Source organism: Selaginella moellendorffii, unplaced genomic scaffold, assembly GCF_000143415.4.
Source record: "Selaginella moellendorffii unplaced genomic scaffold, v1.0 SELMOscaffold_0, whole genome shotgun sequence".
Taxonomy (NCBI): Eukaryota; Viridiplantae; Streptophyta; class Lycopodiopsida; order Selaginellales; family Selaginellaceae; genus Selaginella; species Selaginella moellendorffii.
In genome coordinates this window covers 3,472,268-3,491,974 of record NW_003314261.1, presented here as the reverse complement: position 1 = coordinate 3,491,974, position 19,707 = coordinate 3,472,268, and the positions used below count along the sequence as shown (strand labels likewise).

The following is a 19,707-nucleotide window of genomic DNA, read 5'->3' as shown; positions in this document are numbered from 1 at the left end:
CAAAATATCCTATATAAAAAAAACCTTATAACATTTTGTTTTTTGTTAAAAATTAATAATTATTATTAAAAAATTTCAGAGCTAAAAATTTAGCATAGAATAAAACATTTGAAACCATAATGAAATATGACATAAAAATTGTGAAATGTATATAATTATCACACATCAATTTTTACATGTTAGAAAAATTAAATTTATTTTATACACATGCAATAAATATATATTGGTAAGCCTCAATGAATTTACATAATTCAATTGAAAAAGTTAAAAAGTTACTATTGAAACTAGTTTTAATATTAAGATTGATTCCAATACTACTAAACTCAAACTAATTCGAATGAAAATTTGATACTGAAATTGTATTTTGTGAAGCTTATTTTTATATTTTTTTAATTAATATGAAATAGTTTTAATTTAGTTTGAGGCATTTTTTGAAAAACTAGAACCCTAAAGTTTAATCTAAAGGATGCTTGAGAATATACTTGAGAATCACTCTGCTTCTAGTAAGCCCTAATGGGTTTTCTCTCCTCCTTCACATGAGCAAGAGGAAGAAGAAATCCGAGCAGCGCGAGGCAATGGATGCGTCCTCTTCGATCGCGAGGCAGAGCTGGGAGCTGGAGAACAACATCGTCCCCATGGAGCACGCCGCGTCCGGGTCTTCGTCGCCTTCGCGCCTAGGTACGTCCTCTTCGGCCCCGGCGGCCGCAGCGGTGGATAGCTGCGATAGCATCTACGCCTACGACGAGGCGGCGCAGAGCGCGATCCAGCAGCAAAAGCCCTGGACTCGCGATCCTCACTACTTCAAGAACGTCAAGATCTCGGCCCTGGCGCTGCTCAAGATGGTTGTCCACGCCAGGTCTGGAGGTACCTTAGAGGTGATGGGAATCATGCAAGGCAAGATCGAGGGTGATACTTTCATCGTCATGGACGCCTTTGCTCTTCCCGTGGAGGGAACCGAGACGAGGGTGAATGCCCAGGCCGATGCTTACGAGTACATGGTGGATTACGTACAGACCAACAAGCAGGTACTCACGTTAGATCCTTTTTTCTCTTTCGTTTAGCTGAGCTGTTCTTTCTAGTTCTTCTTGTTCTTTCTTGTGTCCTTAGATAGTTCTTCTCATTTTCAGAAGTTCTTTTTGTGAGTTCTAGCTTCTAGATCCTGCCGCCATCTCTTCTAGGTGGTTTCTTTGGTTTCTTTTCTAGGTTCTGACCGCCTTCTTCTTCACAGATTGGGAGACTGGAGAATGTTGTTGGCTGGTACCACTCGCATCCTGGCTATGGCTGCTGGCTCTCTGGCATTGATGTCACCACGCAAGTTCTCAACCAGCAGTACCAGGAGCCGTTCCTGGCTGTTGTCATCGATCCCACAAGGACTGTCTCGGCTGGTAAAGTGGAGATTGGTGCGTTTAGGACTTATCCTCAGGGATACAAGCCTCCGGACGAGCCGGCGTCCGAGTACCAGACCATTCCTCTGAACAAGATCGAGGATTTCGGCGTCCACTGCAAACAGGTATAATCTTTGTTTCTTCTATGTCTGAGTCGCAACAACACTGATTCGTTTTTCTTTTGTTGGTGCAGTACTACCCTCTGGACATCACGTATTTCAAGTCTTCATTGGACTCACACTTGCTGGACTTGCTGTGGAACAAATACTGGCTGAACACTCTCTCTTCGTCGCCACTTTTGGGCAGTCGAGACTATGTGGCCGGACAGATCTCTGACCTTGGCAAGTAGTCTTACTTTCGTTTTATCTTTTCTCAACGAGTTCTACTCATGCAGCGGAGAAGCTAGAGCAGACTGAAACGCAACTGGCTCACTCTGGTCGAATGGGAGGCTTTTTCATGCCTTCACAGAAAAAGAAAGAGGTGAGTTTGTTCGTCGAGACTAAGAAGAGACTAGAATCGACAATCTATGTGTGCTTTTACCAGGAGGAATCCCAGCTCGCCAAGATCACCAAGGACAGCTCGAAGATCACCGTCGAGCAAGTTCACGGGTTGATGTCTCAGGTAGGACGAAGCCCACTTACACAAAACTCTGGATTTCTATGCTCAACTTTCTTGCGTTCCTCTTCCAGGTGATCAAGGACATCTTGTTTAACTCGGTGACACCAGTGGCGACGGCGCCATCGTTCGACTCGTCTGGCCCGGAGCCAATGGCCGAAGCTTGATCCATATCGCTTGCTCTTTTTTTGAATTTTCGAATATGCCAAAAATATCCTTATAGTCTTTTACCCATTTCATAGAGCATACTTTTAGGGCTTCGGGGAGTAGACCCAGGTGAGAGCTTGTATTTCTCAAGTTTCTAGCTATGGGTCTTGGATTCTAGGAGCTCCTTCTTTGTTTCTTAGAACTTTCGAGCATTGCGATGTTTACTGCTGAAGACTAGATCGTTTCTATGCTTGGGTTGTAATTTTGTCTTTCCAATCTCCTTCCAGGAGGATCATCCGGAAGAAAAACCATGTCCACCTCGTATGCGGACCTCCGCAAGATGAACAAGGCAGTCAAGTTTGCGCTGCCGAGGATCTACGGCGTGGGCAGGAGGAAAGCCGCGGAGATCTGCGCGGTGTTTGGCATCGGTGACGATGTCAAGATGAACAGCGTCCCGGACGAGCTCTTCAACCGGATGATGAACTACATCCACGAGAACCACTTGGTGGAGAAGGAGCTGGCGCTGTCCGTCCAGATGGATATCAAGCGGCTCATTAGCATCGGCTCGTACCGCGGCTACCGCCACACGGTGGGCTTGCCGCTCCGGGGCCAGCGCACGCACACAAACGCCATGTCCGCGCGGATCACCGAGCTCGAGAAGCTCAAGAAGATCCTGAGATGAAACGAAAGTTTTTTTTTTTTCATCAGCTCAAAGAGTTCACGTTGACACAACTTCTTCTAAACGAACAAGGACACTAGTAGTATCCATGTCGTTCTAGCGACAACCATGGTTTGCGAAGAGCTACTTTTTGGTGGTGGAGCTCCATTCAGCAACTCTGGAGAAATAGAAAGCAATGCATAAGATTCCTGGGTGATTTTTACGATCGATCGATACCTGGGCATTTGGAAGCATCGGCATCCACACTGCAAATCACCGGTAGAGCGAGCAAAGTGGTGATGTTGAGGCCCGAGACGTAGGAAGAGCCTCCATCGCTGATGAGCTCGCACAGACAAACCGGGTCGCCAGCTCGGATAGTCTTGAGGGCGCCGCAACAGTCCGAGGTGGGACTGCTGGCCTTGCCCGTGACGTAAGGCAAGCACGACTGGAGAGTGAGGAGCTTGCTCTTGCACGGCTCTTGGATCTCCGCCTCTATCAACCATACTGCTCCAAGCAAGACGAGAAAGATCAGAAGAGAGCGAACAGGAAGCATAGCTACAAGTGAAGAACGGCAACGTACGAGGTGTTTCACAGCCTGGTTGAACATATAAAAGTTTGATGCTCCGGATTCTGGAAGGCTTTTCGTGATCGAGCACGGGAGCCTTGTCAGTGAAAGAAAAGCAAAAGCAAGCTAACCATATAAAAGACGAGAGAACCAAAAGAAACTTGACGAAATGGTTCAAGAAACATCCAATACCCTGAGATGAAAACACAATGTTCGGAAAACAATAAAGGAAAAACTTTTATTTTATACCTGCCGGAAGTTATGGTCGACTTTGGTCCTGTGATCTAAAACTTTAGAAGAGAAGAAAGTAAAAGTAAAAGAAGTACCTGTGTGTGGAGTCAAGCAACCGAGTGCTGCCTCGAGTGCTTCTTGTGGTGGTGTTGCTGGTGACGCTGGTGCCGTTGCTTCATCAGCTCGCCATCGTCCCAGCTCGACTTCTTTTGCTGCTTCATCACCGCCGGAGAGTTCGAGTTTTTGGTGGCGGTGCTGTTCTCTTGTGTGTCCAGCGGAGGAATGGGAATGCAGCCGGTCGGCGTCGACGGTGGCGCTGGAGCTCCACCTGATGCGCAGTACGGCAGCTCGGTGAAGCTGCTGGCCGGAAAGCTCCTACTGGCAGCTTGGCAAATTCCCATCTTTTGGAACACTCGCGCGACTCTGGCAACTCCCTTGCTACTGCCACCGCCGCCACCTCTGGGGCCTGTGAGCCTCTGGAAGAACTTCCTCTTCCAGTTCTTGCTGCTGCTGCTACTGCTGCTCTTTTGCGATCGCTGCGAACTACTCGCGCTGCTGCTCCTACAGCTGCTTGCGTTGTCCTGGACCTGGTGTTGATCGTTGCGGGTGTTTTTCACCACCTCTTTGTCGTTGCAAGCGAATAAGTCACTCAGCCTAGTTGCCGACGACTCGCTCAAGCTCTTCCTCATCTGAGCCATCGCTTCTTCCAGGCCCTGCAGCCTCGTGTTGGTCTCTAAGAGGCCTTCGATGACAACCTTTTCGGAAAAATGGTTAAGTCGCATTTGCTGCTGCTGCTGCGGGATTGGAGAGGGGCTGCGGTGTAATCCTCCCCCTGGTCGCAGGTGACTGTTGATAGCATTGCGGGTCTGGAGCTGCTGCATAAACATAGCTTGGATTATAGTCCGGAGTGGCATCAGCTCGTTCTGGACGGCCTGAATGCACGATTCCTGTGACAGCTTCAGGCAGTTTAGAGCTCGGCAGACTGCTGCTCGTTCATGCTGGGACGCATCAACGTGTGCCTGTAAACGAAAACCCCATGAAACAACGAAGTCGACCAAGAAAACACGAGCATACCTTTAAGAACATATGAATAGCCTTGTAAAGTTGATCGTGGTTGGCGCGAGCATAGGCAGGGACAACTTCCACCAGCTCGGAGAACTTCTGAGGAGAGATCTTCCCGTCGCATGCAATCTCCGAGAGATACTGGTCCCAAACCTGTGCGACCGAGCTCACCGTTTGCTGCTGCTGGATAGCATTCGGAGAACCACTCGAGCCGCGGCAGAGAAGCAGGTGCTCACTGTTGGCGCTCAGAATGTTACGCTGCTGCTGAGTGAGAAACCGAGCTACGATCGCCTTCATGCTGTCCAGCTCCAAGTTCCTCTCACAGTTCTCTTTCGTGGGCGACTTGAACGGCAGTAGAAAGTCGTCGAGTGTAGCATTCTCCAGCTGCAGGGAGATCCTCGTTTCGATCTGAGACTTGCATTCGGAGCTCGCATCCATCGCAAAGGCATACCGGAGGAGCAGAAAGAGGAAGCTGACCGGAAGTGCTGTCCGCTCGTAAGGAAGTATCCCAGCCAAGGCTTCCAAAAGTTCCAGCTTCTCTAAGGCCGTAGTACTCCCAGCCGGCGAGCTCGTGTGACTTACTCTCGGCTTGCAGCTAAGTTGGAGATCCGGAGATACGTTCACCCTCGAATCTTCCTCGTGATCCCGCTCGCAGGACGAAGAATACGAGCACGTCCTCGAGCTCGCCAGTTCCATGCCATCGTCGTTGGAAACTATCCTCTCCAGCGCAAAATCCAAGCACCGTTCAGCACAATCCGGATCAGCTGCCACACCATCGAGCGAGGACGTTAGCGATGAAACCGTCGAAGGCGACTTGGTGAGAGTTAGCGGCTGGTCATTCTTGTCGTCGTTCTCGCCGCTGGTGTTACTGCTGCTGCTAAAGAGCCACATCTCCGTCCACTTGACAATGAGCTCGCCAACGAACCTCTCGCAGACTCCTTTGCTTCTCAAGCATCTCACCATCCTCCCGAAGAAAACAGGTGGCATTCGCACTATATCCTCCAGCCACCAAGTCCTATCATCGTCGCCACCATCACTGGTGTTGCTGCTGCCGATGGTGGTGACGATCATCGTCGCAAGAGCCTCTAAGCAGTTTCCGACGATTCCCAGCTCCTCGGCCAGCGGAAGCAACGCGTTGTAGCAGTCGGCGAGGACGAGCAGCGTGTGAGGCCAGCTTCGCAGCACGACGCGGACGAGGTAGGAGTCGGCTTTGCTGCTCAAGTTTGACGTGCTGCGCCGCTCGTCCATGCCAAGGAACTCGGCGGCACACCGCAGCGCAGCGACGTTCCAGGGCCTCATCACCGGCACTCGCGAGTCGAAGCAGAAGCTCACCACCGCATCCAGCGCCGCGGCGCCGCCTGGGAAGCCCGGCGGTAGCAAATGCTCGTCTTGTTCGATCGTGTCTAGCACGCGCTCGAAGTAAGAGCTCCGGCGGACGAGCAAGCACTGCATGGCAACGTAAGAGGAAATAAAAATCACAACTTCAACAAGGGATGGCCACGAAAGAAAGATGAAAGGCGAAGCTTTCATACCTTGTGGATCCGCCATCTATAGTTTGCAATCCCGACGGTCACACTCGAGTCCTTTCTATTGCACCTACGAAGAGAAAACTCGAAGCTAGGAAAAAAAGAAACCATTTGAAGCTTACCATGGACAATGCCCGACGAGCAACGCTGGGCTGGGGTGAGACATTGCCGGCTTCTCCTCGTCGTTGTCACGCGTTGCAAAGCCTTGCTAGAAAACTAAAAGAAAGGAATTTAGCTGCAAGCGTAGAGAGCACGCAACACTACCTGGAAAATGGAACCCGGTTGTTGCTATCCTTGCAAATCACTCCCCACAATCATGGCACGAATCAAGGAACTCGTTTGGTGAAAATCCATCCAAAACTTCGCTCGCTGCCATGCCTTCCTTCTTCTTCCTTCTTTTTCTTCTTCTTTGCATTCGATTTCCCTTGTGATCCCCATACCGGGCAAATGCACCAAGTGCCGTCGAGATCGCAGCCATACCGGGCAAATGCCGCAAGCGCCGTCGAGATCGCCGCCATTCCGCCACCAGCGCCACAGATCTAAAGCCTGGAACTGATAAACCCTAGCTCTCAAAGCTCATATTACCGCCAAATTATGGGCAACGCGTTGAGGCAGCTTGGCGCTTGCCTGTGCGATGCGATCAAGCAGCAAGCTCACGAGGCCGCCGCTGGCTACGGGGGCGGCGATCACCACGCCGGCTATGGCGCGTCGAGCGAGGCGGGATTCGCCGCATTTGCGCGCGACATTCTCCATTTCGACGCCACGGGCGAGGTATGGATCGAAATCTTGTCGCCAGAGCGAGATCTATCGCTCCTAGGCTGTGGAATCCGTGATCTTTTGCTGTTTCACAGGTCCCTGAAGGCCTAGCGAGCTTCGTCCAGGCGACAAGGGCGACTCAAGTCATCTGGTACGCGTTTTGAGAAGAAAATTCGCGTTTAAAGCTTAGAGGAATTCGCTCTCGCTCCCAGGTACAAGAAATTGTTGTCTGCGTGGAAGGATTCGCAGCCTCCTCCAAGAAATGCTGCCGAGGCTACCCAGTTGATCACGCAAAGCTTGCAAACACGACGCAAGAGTGATCTCCAAGTAAGTCAATGCTCTCTCTTTAAAAACCATACTTACGTGTATCTTGTGTGGAAACTCTTGGTGAAGGGACTTTTGCGATTTTATGGCTTGTCTCATCCCGTTGTTGGGCCAACTCCGTCCAACCCTTCCACACAGGCTCTGTATCCCACTTGGCCCAAAGGTGTACAATACGAATTCACTACTTTGCCAGTAAGTTTTTTAATATGAGTTCGCTTTCCTTGTTCGTTTCTCGAGCATTCGATCTTTTGTTTGCTCTCGTCCCAGGTGGAAGGTCACAGTGTAGCAGACGGTGACACCATCACCGTCTTTGTGGACGTGAGCAAAGATGACCGGGAAGAAAGAGCTGTGCCACGCTCGGTGTTTAACGCTGTAGAAAAGCGACGCCGAGCGAGAGAAAATAGGGACTACAAGAAGGCAGATATGTTGCAGCAGCAGATTTTCGATGCAGGCTACAAGTTTGATTTCTTACTCTCAGGCAGAACTCGCTGATTGTTTTGGACGAGTCCTAATCTCTTCGTTGCAGGGTGTTCGATGGCCGCGGGAGCGAAGTTCTTGCTCACAAGTATCGCATTCGCTTGAGGTAAGCCATCGTATCATTCTCGTGAAATCTTTTCTTTTTTTTCAATACAGGGGCGTGGACGCGCCTGAAAGCAGCATGCCTCACGGACCGGAATCCAAAGCAATGCTGATTAAACTAGTCGAAGGCCAGCAGCTACGAGTATACGTCTATACAGCTGACCAATACGGTCGTTTAGTAGCAGACGTGCACACTAGCCACGGATTTCTTCAGGTATTTTATTGATCGCTTTCGACCCAAGGTTTTTATGTTTGTTTCTCCAATCACAGGAACAGCTGCTAAAGAGAGGCTGCGTCTGGCACTACTCTCAGTACGATCACCGGCCAGAGCTCTCAGAGGTACGATACGATAAAATTCTCAGGCTTAAATCGAGCTATAAACTTTTTCAGTGGGAGCAAGAGGCAAGACGAGCACGCGTTGGACTGTGGCATTTTCCAAATCCTGTAAAGCCCTGGGAATACAGGAAAAACGCAAGATAGAAGGATCTCATCTCTACTGCTTTGACAAGCATAACATAACGTAAGCATGAAACATTTCCTTGCGATGATCTCTCTAAAAATCTATTGATGTTTCCGTTTCCAGTTACTGAAGATCGGTCGTCGTATCACCCAACACACGTTTATTTGTGATCCAGGTCAAAGGCTGGACGAAAAAAATCCATCTTTTTCAATCAAACGATTCACGGCCGTGAAGTTTCCAGTATATTTCCAGGACCATTCCTGACCGAAAAAAATACAACTCCAGCGGCGTAAGCGTTTGACAAAGGAGAAACGTCCTTGGACAAATTCCAATCTTCCAAGTAAATACTTGAATTGGAAGATTGGAAGATTTTTCCTAGCCATGGATCGACCCAAGCAAAGCAAAGCTCGAGTTCTTTGTGCTTGACTGGCACGCCCATTGTGCGCCACAAACCTAGATCTTGGAGCATGGCCCAGCGTGGCTCCATCACACTCGGATCATATCCCACCGGATTTTGCTAGCGAAATATCCACATTTCTATCCGCCGTACACGACAGGGAGCCTAGGGCTAGTTACAATGCACCCCGCGCATGGGACCCATACATGGCCATCCGCGCATAATGCATGACCCGGTGGCCCATCCACGTCATCATTGCGATCCGTCCGTACTCCCACTCAGATAAGCCGCCCATGGGGACACTGAATGCACCCATCCATGACATGGCAGGCATGGCATTCGGCATCCGGTGCGGTGACGTCATCGCGATGACGTCAATGGGGCGCGCATATTCGCCGGCGGGCTGGAAGCGTCTGCGCAGCTTCGCCACAGTGACACGTCCCTTAGAAAGCTCTGAGAAACGTGGGCTTTAGGAATATGTGAAGAGGCGACAAAGGGGCCATCGGCCATGGGGCCCAAGCGCAATGTTGGTGTGTTAGTGGTTTTGGTACGGTGGTGGCCAACTTGGGGCCACATTTCAGAATCACGTGTCAAATGCTCATTGTCGGTACCGGTGTTGCACAAACCCCTGCTCAATTATTGAATGCCGGGATATTCACTGGGCATATTCGCCCATGGGCATGGCATGGGGCACATGGCCACCGCATTCAACAGAAACAACAAAAGGGGGAAAAGAGAGAGAGCCCGGGCACGCCATTTGTTTTTATAATTTACAGGGCGCAAGAGGCGGGCTCGCGATTCCCTTCTTTCTCTTTCCCTTTTTTCTCTAGTCTCCTCCTGGGCGGAGAGCGCTAGGGTTTTGTGTCGCGCATCGGCGAGGTGGGATTTCCATTGGCGCGTTGCGATTTCTTGGACGTGGCGATGCGCCGCCGGCCGCTGTCGCGATTCTCGGCTGGGGCTGGGTAAATCAGAGCGCAGATCGGCGAGGTTTTCGTGGATCTTGGCAAGGCCCTGGAGGAGCGATGAGGTAGCGTAGCGTGTGATCAATCCTAGAGGAAGCGACTGGATTTGTGCGAGGCGGCTATGGTGCAGCGGCTTGTGGACGGCGGTGGGGAGCCGGAGACAGGGAATTGCAGCAGCCTCAGCTGGCAAGGGCTGCATTTCGGGCAGAGGAGCTCAGATCGAGGCGCCTTGGGCAAAATTGGGGACATGCTCTTGCAATTGAAAAGTGGGGGCGAGTTCAAGGTGCCCGTAGGAGTTAGTTTCCAGCAGAAGAGGTGTGACAACGATGAGGATTTGGAGCTCGCTCCCGGGCCCAAGCGCCACAAGCTCTCAGACCTTCCATTCAAGGTTAGTTCCTTTCTCTCTTTTTTTTTTCATTCTTTTTTACTCTAGTGGAAGTGGTCATTCTCGTTTTTTTGTGCTGTGTCTACAGACCAAAACATGGGCTACCACTGTGTCCGGCGAAAGTTCTTTTGAAGGTCGGCTGAGGACGAGAGTGCCTTTCACTGTGTCGGCTCACTCGTATCACCCCTTGGACGAACCGAGTCCGCTGGGTTTGACGCTCAAGAAGACCCCATCTTTTCTTGATCTCGTTTCCATGACAATTAGTCAAGGTTGCGGGAGCAGCGACTCGCTGCTGAACGATGGGTCGTCTCAAGGAATAGCCAATCGATCGGGTATTCCAAATGCCAACCAGTCCCAAGGCAAACTCAAGGCGTCCAACTTTCCTGCTTCCACACTGAAGATCGGCTCTTGGGAGGTCGGTGATAGCTCTCGACTTGCTTGTTGGAAGCTTACGATCTTTTCTGCTTTCTCTCAGCGAGTTTCTCGATACGAGGGTGATGTGGTCGCCAAATGCTACTACGCGAAACGTAAACTTGTCTGGGAAGTCCTGGAAACCGGCCTCAAAAGCAAAATTGAGCTTCAATGGTCTGATATATCAGCGATCCGAGCCAGCTACGGAGATGGCCAACTTGGAATCTTAGAAGTCGAGGTACGCCATCGCGACGTTCCACTAGAAACTAATTCTATGTTCCAACAGGTATCGCGGCCGCCTTTGTTCTTCAAGGAGACCAACCCGCAACCGCGCAAGCACACCTTGTGGGAGGCCACCTCCGATTTCACGGGAGGCGAAGCGACAATATGCAAGTTAGTATCAATCACTCTCGCTTACAAATGACGCAAAATCTCATCACCACCTTTTCTTTCTCTCCAGGCGACATGTCTTGCAGTTTCCGGAAGGTGTCCTCAACAAGCATTACGAGAAGCTCCTACAGTGCGACGCCCGCTTGAAGGCCCTGGCCGGCCCCGCGCCGAACGATGAGCTGCATCAGGAGGTAACCCGTGATTCCAAGTCTAAGCAAGTGGAGAGTGAGCAGCCGTTGATGTGTCCCAGAGTGAAGCTAGAACTGCCGCTAGAAAGCCGCTGCTCTCCAAGCTCAGGTAAGGCAGTTGCGAGCAGTCCAGTGGCGTGGGTCTGAGACAAAACTCCTTCGTTTTTCTTCTCCCAGTGATGGAATCGAGGGGTAGCGATGACAGTGATACAGAGGAGTGCCCGCTTCGTAGTGTCGACTCACAGGCTTTGGTGGCAGCGACCCCGAGTGACAAGATCGACGAGGAGGAGGAGGACGACGACGACACTCTCGAGCAGAAGCCGCGGGTGCTGGTTCTCACCGACAAGGAGGTGCTCAACGAGATCGCCCAGATCTTACTCGGGGAGACCAGCGCCGCCAAGCCGTCCCCGGAGCGTGGCCTGTTTAGAGTGAGCTCCATGTCCGGGTTCGTGGAGGATGGCTGGGTGCCGGCGACTTACTCGGTCTCGGACTGGAGCTCGGCCGATCCGGCCCACGGCAGCGAAGGCTACGGTTCCGACGAGAAGAGCTTCGTCACGTACAACAGTGAGAGCGGCGGCAGGAACAGCGGCGTTCTGTTCGAGCTGGACGAGAAGCCATCGCTCAAGATGGATGAAAGCCTTGGCAGCGGCAGCAGCGGTGATTTTGGCAGCGGCAGCGGTGGTTTGCACGACTCGGTGAAGCAGTGCTTCACCCGGCATGGATCAGCCGGCGATCTTCTGGTAAATCTGCCCAGGATCGCGTCGCTGCCTCAGCTGTTCGAGAATGGCGTGGCTCGTCGCGACTCCCATCTGTCGTTCCTGGAGCTCTTGTGACGAAGACGCACACACGGGGCGCCCCCGTTTTAAATTTGAATCGAAAGAATTTTTAAAAACATGCCGCGTGGACATTCCTCCCGCCAAAACGGATATGCCCGTGGCGGATATTCCCGCAACGTACACCCCGAGGGGGATATTCGCTGAATTGGGAGTACGGGCAGAATATTCTAACCTAGGGCCGGGGGAAATGGCGAAGCGGGCGCTCGGTGCTGGTAAGCTCGGTGCTCCAATGCGGCCTCGCATTGTCTAGTCCCAGGCCGGGAGGGCTAGATCTAGGTCTTGGCAGCTCGGATCTATGCGCGGTGCGGCTAGGAAGCTCGGATTTTGGCAGTGGTAATCTGCGCTGGTCGATCCATGGGAAGGCCCGTTGGTGTGGAAGGGGGACTGGTAGCTCAGCAATGCCGTAGCGCTGCCGCCGCTGCCGCCGTCGTCGCGCCGTCGCGTTGTTCCGTGGAGGCGGCGGCGGCGTCGTGGAAGTGGGAAAGCGGCAGCGATTCTTGCGATTCCGGTGGAGGAAATCCGCCTTGTTCTTGTTCTTGGGACAGCGTAGGGGGGCTGGACGCTCAGCAGCTGGGAGTTCTCCAAAAGGTTGCGAGCCGGGGAGTTTTCTGGCAGCACCCGAGCTTGCCAGTCGCCAAGGTGTATGGCTTGCAGTATGGAGGGGACGTGGAGGCGGATGGGAACTGCCTTTTCACGGCGGTCCAGCGAGCAATGCAGCTCAAGGAGGCGCCGGTGGAGATCCGGCTCGCGACTGTGCGCAGGTTTGTGGACGACTACGAGGCCGCGGATGCGGAGGAGAAGGAGAGATTGGACAAGATCATCAAGAACCTCTACTCCCCGGACATGTCCACGGGCTGGGGCGTTCACGTCGTGCAGGAGGTGAAACTCCTGGCAAAGAAAACCGACAGGGAGGCCCTGGAGACCGAGATCGAGGAGATGATTCAAGTTGGCATGTCAAGGTGAGGTTTTTATTTCCGTTTCCTCTGTGAAAAACTACCTTTTTCTTGTTCTTTGCAGGGAGTCAGCGATAGAATCAGTGTACAACGAGCATTGCCTACGTGTGCGCGACGCTTGCAGCTGGGCGAAGTATATGTCCATCTCCGGTCAGGCCACGGACGAGTATGACATTGTGACTTTGCTGTACACCGAGGAGGGGCTGCTCAGCGTGGAGATGAACGCCGAGGGGAAAGCTGCGGCCTTTGGAGATGACATCGCCATCCAAGCACTGGCGAGCGAGTTCCAGCGACAGTTGTTTGTGGTAAGAACATCACACTTGTCATCCTTTGGTGGTATTAAAAGTTTTCTCTTTCTTGCTTTAGGTGCAAGTTCATGGGAAAGATGGCAGCGCCGAGAACTCTGAAGGCTTGATTTTTTTTCTTCCGCACTCCCCGCGGCAAGAGATCAGTCATCCGCCCGTTTTCTTACTTATGAGGGGAACAGGTTCGTTTTTCTTGTTTCTTTTTTCCGTGTGTTTGCTTTGAATGGTCTGAGCCGGGAAGTTTGCAGGTTGGTGTGGTGCTGGTGGCGATCACTACGAGCCAATCCTCGCTAAACTTCTTCCCGTCGTCTCCAAAGAGAAGGCAGCTTACATTTTGTGAGAGGAAAAAATTTTCCCCGTGGGAGTTGGACAGAGTTTGGAGGTTTTTTCAGTTTCTCCAGGAGTGTACGTAAAACCCAGATCATTCTTTTTGTGATTCTACTATGTTTATTATTACACTTTTTTGTCAGGAGTGTCTTTTTAAACATTTTTTTGTGCTCTAGTATTCTGACAATGCTTGATCACAACAATAACACGCTTCCACAACGAGCACTATATGAGTCAGGTTCAAACACCTAGAAGATATCTGGCTCATTGTTGCTCTTTATGTTTGCACATCTAGATTCTAGAATGGAATATGCTGCACAAAGTTTGAAATAACTTAACTATTTTAGTCATTTCCTTCAATCTTTGTTTCAATCGAAATAAATTATCTGTATAGTAAACTAAATAAATCTAAGCTTCTAGAAATAACTACTTAAAATGCTTATAATAATATTGAGCTTACAGGAAATCAGTACAACAATTTTAATCAAAGTAAAGTAGTTTCTTTTTTCTTCTTTCCTTGTTAGAAGCATCATGTCTCCTTGAGTTTATTCTTATTATAGTGTATTAGTAGGAGAATAATAATTATTAGCATGTCTAAATATGCATTTTAAAGACATTTAAGAGAAGACTCCAATCCATACCATTTAAACTATTGTACCACTATAATCTCATCCTTTGGAAATATATAAGAAACTTTCACAAACGCCAAACATTATTACTGTAAAATGATCAAACCAATGATATATATCAACCTTCATATTCCTATAAAAGAAATTTGGATACATGAGGATTAGTAGCAAAATTATGAAGAGTTGCTTTACATGCTCTTAGGAATCCCCCAATTCATACCACATTCTTGAATCTTGCTGGATTCTTGACCTGCAGACCACATTTCTAATTCTCAAGACACTTCTCTATTCCTAACTCTCGAGACTTTTCCTTATTCCTGACTCTTTGATTTCCTGTACGATTCCTGAGTCTTGAGCCACATTCCTGATGATGATGTGGTGCCTCCTCGACCTCAGCTATATTTATGCCGTCCTTGATCCAAGAGTGGTGGAGCTTCAACAACCTATAGTATATATAGGTTAACCTTGTTCCATTTCTCCACAATCTGAATCAACACCAGTCTAAGGCTTCTTTTTTGTTTCCACTAGCTTTTCTCTTTGTCTTTTGCATTTTCCAGTCTTGATTTTGTTGGGGGTCTTGACACATGCTATGAACACCGCTATCTACTTCTACAACCATATAATATTAAATAACTACATCAATTAATTCTTTAAAGTCAAAGAGTGTAAATAATCAAAGAGAATGACTTAATAGATTATCTATTAATTTCAAATATAAAGGGAAAGTCACTTTTTTTCAAATGGTTAAAATATTTAGGGTTAAGCATTCTTGGATTTGAGTAATATTAAGCCTAACTGACCTTTTAAGAAGCATAAATTCATGAACTTATATTTGGTATTAAAAAGGTTTTGAGTTTAACTTTACTGGTTGAGTAAGTAAATTATGCCATATATTGAGATTAACATTTAAAAGTTTAATTTACTCTAGTTGGGCTCAATCTTGAAGGGTAGGATGTCAAGAGGATGAAATTCTCAACTTCTATTTATGAGGGCATAAATTTATAAAAAAGTGTGATGGATTGTAAATAATAAAAAAAAGGATTTAATAGATGATCCATAAAGATTCAAATATAAAAAGAAACAAAGAAAGCAAATCTCTTAGGAGAACTATATTTATCACCTTCCATTCACGAGGGTTTAAATTTGCAAAGAAATGTAATGGATTGTAAAAAAGAAAAAAAAAAACTCAAAAAATGATCTATAAAGGTTTAAATATAAAGCAAAATAAAAAAAATAAGACTCTCAAGAGAGTTACAACTTTTAGTTTTTGTTCACAAGAGTATAAATTTGTATAAGAGTGTGGTGAATTGTAAGAAATAAAAAAAATTAATTCAAAAAACAATTTATAAAAGTTCAAATATAAAGAGAAACAATTTATGAAAAAGTATACCTTTGTTTTTCAATTGGTTAAGAATATTAGAATACTTAGGGTTAAATGCCTTTAATTTTAGAAATACTAATCTAAGTAATTTTATAAGAAATTTAAATTCAAGAGTTTATAAGGAGGAAGAAAGAAAGAAACTAATGTAAGGGAGTATATAATAATAATGCAAGAGTTAAATCTCAACAAAAAACACAAATTCAAGCATTTTTTAGGGAAAATTAAAGTGACATAGAATATAGAAATATGCATATTCTATTAGCCAGAAAACTTTGATTTATATACAAAATCCAAATCCCATGCCTTAAACCTTATAATAGCACTTTAAAAAAAAGCAAAACACAATAATTAAACAAAAATGTTTAAAAATATTTTAACACTCTTACCCTAACCAGGACTAAATTAGGTCAAGATGGCGCGCGCATTTGTGGGAATGCGGCAACGAGCGCTGCGGATCCAATCCACATTGTCCGCGCGCTCGAGGTCCGTCGTCACAGTCTCTTCCAGCCTCGACTTAGATTCCGACCTCGCATTACAGGAAGCGCGGACCTGGGACCAGGGTCTCGAATCCCAGTTCGCCACAACGCCGCTCTCCCAGATTTTCAAGGTCAGTATTGCTATTCTGCATTCGCTAGCAATACGATAATCTTGCTATGAACTTTCACTAGTTCTTGTGCTAGTATCTCATCAATCCCTTAGACAAAGTCTTCTAGCTCTAGACATTTAGAAGTTTCCTGTTCTCTTCATGTTCTCTTATCCCCTTTTTTGTCTTTCAGGACAAGCGTGTTGTCATCTTCGGTACTCCAGTAAGTTATTCTTTCGTCTTTGTTGTTCTTCGAGGAAACAAGCAAAACTAAACAGAAGAAGAAGAAAAAAGAGATCGTAACTTACAATTCACTCCATTTCCATCCAGGGCGCGTTCACGGGTGTCTGCACCAAGGGTCACGTCCCCAGCTACACCAAGAACGTCGAGCAGCTGAAATCCAAGGGCGTCGACTCCGTCATCTGCGTCGCGGTGAACGACCCCTACACCATCAACGCCTGGGCCGAGAAGATGAATGCAAAAGGCAAGGTTAGCTTTCTTTTTCCTCCTCCTCTACGTGCGCTTATTTCTAAGAGTTTGGAACGCTCCCAGATCCAGTTCTTCGCCGATTTCGACGGTAGCTTCCACAAATCTCTGGGCTTGGAGTGTGATTTGAGCAAGGCGCTGCTTGGCCTTCGTTCGCAGAGGTGGAGAAATCTCTTTCGGTATTTGCTTTTGACATTCTTGAGAAATAAACTACGCAGGTGGTCAGCATTTGTGGACGATGGTGTGGTGAAAGTCCTCAAGGTGGAAAAGGTTCCTTCGGAGCTCAAGGTTAGCGATGGCGAGACGATGATCAAAGCCATCCATTAAAGCAGGGAGACGAACGAGACAGTGTTTATATTAAACTGGATTACTTATAAAAACCAACGTACTGTTGTGTTAAATACTTTTACCGGCAGTTTGACCTTGACTGGATGTCCGTACGCGCCGATTTTTGTTTTCCAGTCCGTACTCGGCTATGGAGGCGGACTTGTTCATGCGACGCCCCGCAATTTCCTCTTTCGCGTATAGGTTTGTTTAGGTTATTTCTTGGCGCTCCTGGCGGGCTTCGTGCGCAGCGCTTGGTTGCCACCGACTATTCCAGGTCTGGCTCTGTTTCTTTCGATCTATCCGGCCAGCATTTTCCCTCTCGCTCGCTGCGCGCGATGAAAATCCAGGCATTGGCGATCGAGCTGGGGAGAGCATCTGGCGGCTAAATCTTGCTTTCTATTCGGAGCTACAGGATAGCGTGTCTCTGATCGATCGATTGGCTGGAACTTTGCAGGGCTTGGGCGAATAGATGTTTGGAATCTAGCCATAGCTGCGCGGATGGGGTCGCTGTGTAGCAAAGGCCAACCAGTAGCACAAGAGGAGGACGAAGAGCGGGTATTAGATACCATAGTTTTTCCTTTGTAACGTGGGCTTTGTTTGACGTAGGAACGTGAATTAACCCGGCAGCTCAAGCAAGAGGATCGAATCGAGAAAAACGTGTATAAGCTCCTCCTCCTCGGTATGTGTGGACTTCTGCTCTCTTTTGTAGACCAGGAAATAAGTTTTGGATCTCTCAGGTTCTGGGGAGTCGGGGAAATCAACCATCTTTAAACAGGTTCGTGCCATCTGCTAGAACGGCTTTAACCTGAGAACTTGGAAGTTTTCTTAGTTTTCTTCTGCTCGTGCAGATTAAGTTGCTGTACAATACGGGATTTGGTGTTGAAGAGCTGAAGAACTACACTCCTGTCATACACGCGAATGTGTATCAGGCAATTAAGGTAGCTAGCACTGTCCTGATTGATTGTTGGGCATTTTCTTCAAGATTTTTGATAGGAATCACTCGTGTAGATTCTCTACGAAGGATGCTTGGATCTGCAGAAGAAGGATGTTTCAGGAGAGTACACGATGAGGCGGGAAAACATGGTCTGCCTGATTACCTTACTCCAGTTTGGAATTTTATCTGAGTGTTCTAGGAGCATGGAAAGAGAATCGCGGAAATTGGTGACGGAGTGGATTACCATCCCATAGGTTTACTAGAAAGTGATCTAATTGCACAGATTTGGAGTGATCCTGCAATTCAGGTACAGTTTCTTATGCAATTTTTTTATTTTTTTTTATAAAAAAAATGGTTTTCTACAGGCAACTTATCGAAAAGCGAACGAATTGCAACTCCCTGACTGTACAGAATATTTTCTTAGCGGCGTGGACAGGCTAGCAAAACCTGACTACATACCAACAGAGGCATGCGTTTCCATTTTCCATTTCTTGTTCTATTCTGAAGCGAGTGTTCATTCAGGAAGACATACTCCATGCTAGAGTGCGGACAACCGGAATTGCTGATGTAGTGTTCAAGTAAAGTCTCGAGAACATATGTTTGGTTGCTTGTTAACTGAAATACTGGTTTTCAGGCACGACGGACACACCTATAGAGTCTTTGACGTGGGAGGCCAGAGAAACGAACGTAGAAAGTGGCTTCACTTGTTCGACGGGGTTAAGGCCGTCATCTTCTGCGCTGCATTGAGCGAGTGGGTACTTAAAATTCTACTGCCAAAGCAGTCTTTCACTGAATACAATTCGCAGATATGATCAGAATCTCTTCGAAGACGAGGGGAAGAACCGGATGGTTGAAACGATGGAGCTTTTTGAGTCGGTCCTTCGGCATCCAAGTTTTGAGGTACTTGTCTAAAAGCATTTTTGTGTTTTTGTTGCGTCATCTCCTCCTCTTTGCAGAAAACATCGTTTCTTGTATTTCTAAACAAATACGACATATTTCGGAAGAAAGTACTTTCGGTGAGTTCTAAGCTTTCACTGAAAGTAACTCAACCGAGGCCTTACGCAGGTGCCCCTGAATGTTTGCGAGGTGTTTCGAGACTACAATGAAGTTCAAGGCGACCAAGAAAGGAAAATCTCTCACGCCCTTCAGTAAGCTTTACTTAACTGTTTTCTCGTTACGGATTTTTGAGACCCCGGCCGGCTTTCCAGATACATCAAAAACAAATTCGACGAGATTTACAAGCGAAACACCCCAGGGCTCGGAACACAGAGGCTGTGTTGGCTATTCGAGACGACAGCTCTGGACCCGCGCATAATGAAGTACACCTTTGAGCTCGTGGACAAGAACCTCGTCGTTTCGAGCATAAGCCTCTTGTGACAATGAGTTCAACGCTGGCAAACCTTCGATCTCAAGTGCAAACTTACAGACGACAAGGCGACAGCTCAAAAGAAGAGACTCGAGAAGTGGACTTAACATCATATCTCAATGCCCATTCCGGGCATTTTGCGGTATCTTCTAAGACTGAAGACAATATGAGCATACATGCATATTTTCAGATTTCCGAATCTTTAGCGCACTCTTTTCCTTCATGGGAAATGTCGCAGCAGCGTGCGTAAGCCCGGAGCAAATTGGTGAGGAAATTTCCAAATGGTTGGCAGGGAACAATGGTATCAATCGGATGATATCACCGATAACAACCTTTGTTCTATACCATACCTATTAAAGTCAACTTGTATTGAAAATTCCAAACGTCCATTTTCACCTGTACTTTGCTTAATTTTCTATTAATTCGTTCTTTTTCTACCTTTTCTCTTGGTTGGAAGAGAGGGCAACAAACACCACTACCTACCCAAAGACCATAGAATTAACACCCAAAATAAAACACGTTCACGAAAAGATGGCCGG

General features: G+C 47.9%; 9 protein-coding genes across 11 annotated transcripts; 7 read left to right on the top strand and 2 right to left on the bottom strand.

The window, feature by feature from the left end:
- The first annotated feature begins 509 nt into the window (after positions 1-509).
- On the top strand, positions 510-2,239 carry LOC9655859 (COP9 signalosome complex subunit 5a). Of its 2 annotated transcripts, XM_024676704.1 has the most exons (6): positions 510-1,025; positions 1,229-1,510; positions 1,579-1,726; positions 1,780-1,865; positions 1,929-2,006; positions 2,075-2,239. In XM_024676704.1, the coding sequence occupies exons 1-6, from the start codon at positions 537-539 to the stop codon at positions 2,165-2,167; spliced, it is 1,176 nt and encodes a 391-aa protein (XP_024532472.1). In that variant the 5' UTR covers positions 510-536; the 3' UTR covers positions 2,168-2,239. The 2 variants fall into 2 exon arrangements, with proteins under 2 accessions (XP_024532472.1, XP_024532465.1); XM_024676697.1 differs by having other exon boundaries at positions 1,780-2,006; positions 2,075-2,225.
- A 4-nt stretch (positions 2,240-2,243) lies between these two features.
- On the top strand, positions 2,244-3,011 carry LOC9655858 (ribosomal protein S13, mitochondrial). The gene is made up of 2 exons (XM_002960955.2): positions 2,244-2,276; positions 2,435-3,011. The coding sequence occupies exon 2, from the start codon at positions 2,458-2,460 to the stop codon at positions 2,827-2,829; it is 372 nt and encodes a 123-aa protein (XP_002961001.2). The 5' UTR covers positions 2,244-2,276; positions 2,435-2,457; the 3' UTR covers positions 2,830-3,011.
- Positions 2,865-3,609, bottom strand: LOC9641491 (protein YLS3). The gene is made up of 4 exons (XM_002960310.2): positions 3,502-3,609; positions 3,386-3,443; positions 3,043-3,309; positions 2,865-2,983 (listed from the first exon to the last, which is right to left on the bottom strand). Exons 1-4 carry the CDS (start codon positions 3,553-3,555, stop codon positions 2,886-2,888), a joined length of 477 nt encoding a protein of 158 aa, XP_002960356.2. The 5' UTR covers positions 3,556-3,609; the 3' UTR covers positions 2,865-2,885.
- On the bottom strand, positions 3,480-6,728 carry LOC9641490. Of its 2 annotated transcripts, none has more exons than XM_024676674.1 (7): positions 6,454-6,728; positions 6,312-6,405; positions 6,196-6,259; positions 4,676-6,109; positions 3,697-4,620; positions 3,620-3,647; positions 3,480-3,563 (listed from the first exon to the last, which is right to left on the bottom strand). In XM_024676674.1, the coding sequence occupies exons 2-5, from the start codon at positions 6,353-6,355 to the stop codon at positions 3,709-3,711; spliced, it is 2,454 nt and encodes an 817-aa protein (XP_024532442.1). In that variant the 5' UTR covers positions 6,356-6,405; positions 6,454-6,728; the 3' UTR covers positions 3,480-3,563; positions 3,620-3,647; positions 3,697-3,708. The 2 variants fall into 2 exon arrangements, with proteins under 2 accessions (XP_024532442.1, XP_024532444.1); XM_024676676.1 differs by having other exon boundaries at positions 6,312-6,397.
- A 52-nt stretch (positions 6,729-6,780) lies between these two features.
- Positions 6,781-8,740, top strand: LOC9641489 (uncharacterized 38.1 kDa protein). The gene is made up of 10 exons (XM_024676728.1): positions 6,781-6,960; positions 7,041-7,096; positions 7,158-7,272; positions 7,339-7,461; positions 7,537-7,727; positions 7,796-7,852; positions 7,903-8,062; positions 8,119-8,187; positions 8,239-8,368; positions 8,432-8,740. Exons 1-9 carry the CDS (start codon positions 6,784-6,786, stop codon positions 8,326-8,328), a joined length of 1,038 nt encoding a protein of 345 aa, XP_024532496.1. The 5' UTR covers positions 6,781-6,783; the 3' UTR covers positions 8,329-8,368; positions 8,432-8,740.
- A 715-nt stretch (positions 8,741-9,455) lies between these two features.
- LOC9641488 lies at positions 9,456-11,933 on the top strand. Its single transcript, XM_002960953.2, has 6 exons — positions 9,456-10,055; positions 10,141-10,467; positions 10,528-10,701; positions 10,750-10,856; positions 10,924-11,150; positions 11,219-11,933. The coding sequence occupies exons 1-6, from the start codon at positions 9,789-9,791 to the stop codon at positions 11,872-11,874; spliced, it is 1,758 nt and encodes a 585-aa protein (XP_002960999.2). The 5' UTR covers positions 9,456-9,788; the 3' UTR covers positions 11,875-11,933.
- A 96-nt stretch (positions 11,934-12,029) lies between these two features.
- LOC9641487 lies at positions 12,030-13,643 on the top strand. The gene is made up of 4 exons (XM_002960952.3): positions 12,030-12,836; positions 12,895-13,135; positions 13,197-13,317; positions 13,384-13,643. Exons 1-4 carry the CDS (start codon positions 12,232-12,234, stop codon positions 13,473-13,475), a joined length of 1,059 nt encoding a protein of 352 aa, XP_002960998.2. The 5' UTR covers positions 12,030-12,231; the 3' UTR covers positions 13,476-13,643.
- A 2,232-nt stretch (positions 13,644-15,875) lies between these two features.
- Positions 15,876-16,968, top strand: LOC9641486 (peroxiredoxin-2F, mitochondrial). The gene is made up of 5 exons (XM_002960951.2): positions 15,876-16,079; positions 16,249-16,278; positions 16,386-16,544; positions 16,608-16,702; positions 16,760-16,968. The coding sequence occupies exons 1-5, from the start codon at positions 15,885-15,887 to the stop codon at positions 16,866-16,868; spliced, it is 588 nt and encodes a 195-aa protein (XP_002960997.2). The 5' UTR covers positions 15,876-15,884; the 3' UTR covers positions 16,869-16,968.
- A 33-nt stretch (positions 16,969-17,001) lies between these two features.
- LOC9641485 (guanine nucleotide-binding protein alpha-1 subunit) lies at positions 17,002-19,569 on the top strand. Its single transcript, XM_002960950.2, has 14 exons — positions 17,002-17,142; positions 17,323-17,423; positions 17,475-17,547; positions 17,606-17,643; positions 17,717-17,806; positions 17,877-17,951; positions 18,002-18,109; positions 18,168-18,269; positions 18,325-18,380; positions 18,437-18,553; positions 18,609-18,702; positions 18,759-18,818; positions 18,868-18,950; positions 19,011-19,569. The coding sequence occupies exons 2-14, from the start codon at positions 17,367-17,369 to the stop codon at positions 19,177-19,179; spliced, it is 1,122 nt and encodes a 373-aa protein (XP_002960996.1). The 5' UTR covers positions 17,002-17,142; positions 17,323-17,366; the 3' UTR covers positions 19,180-19,569.
- Positions 19,570-19,707: the final 138 nt, after the last annotated feature.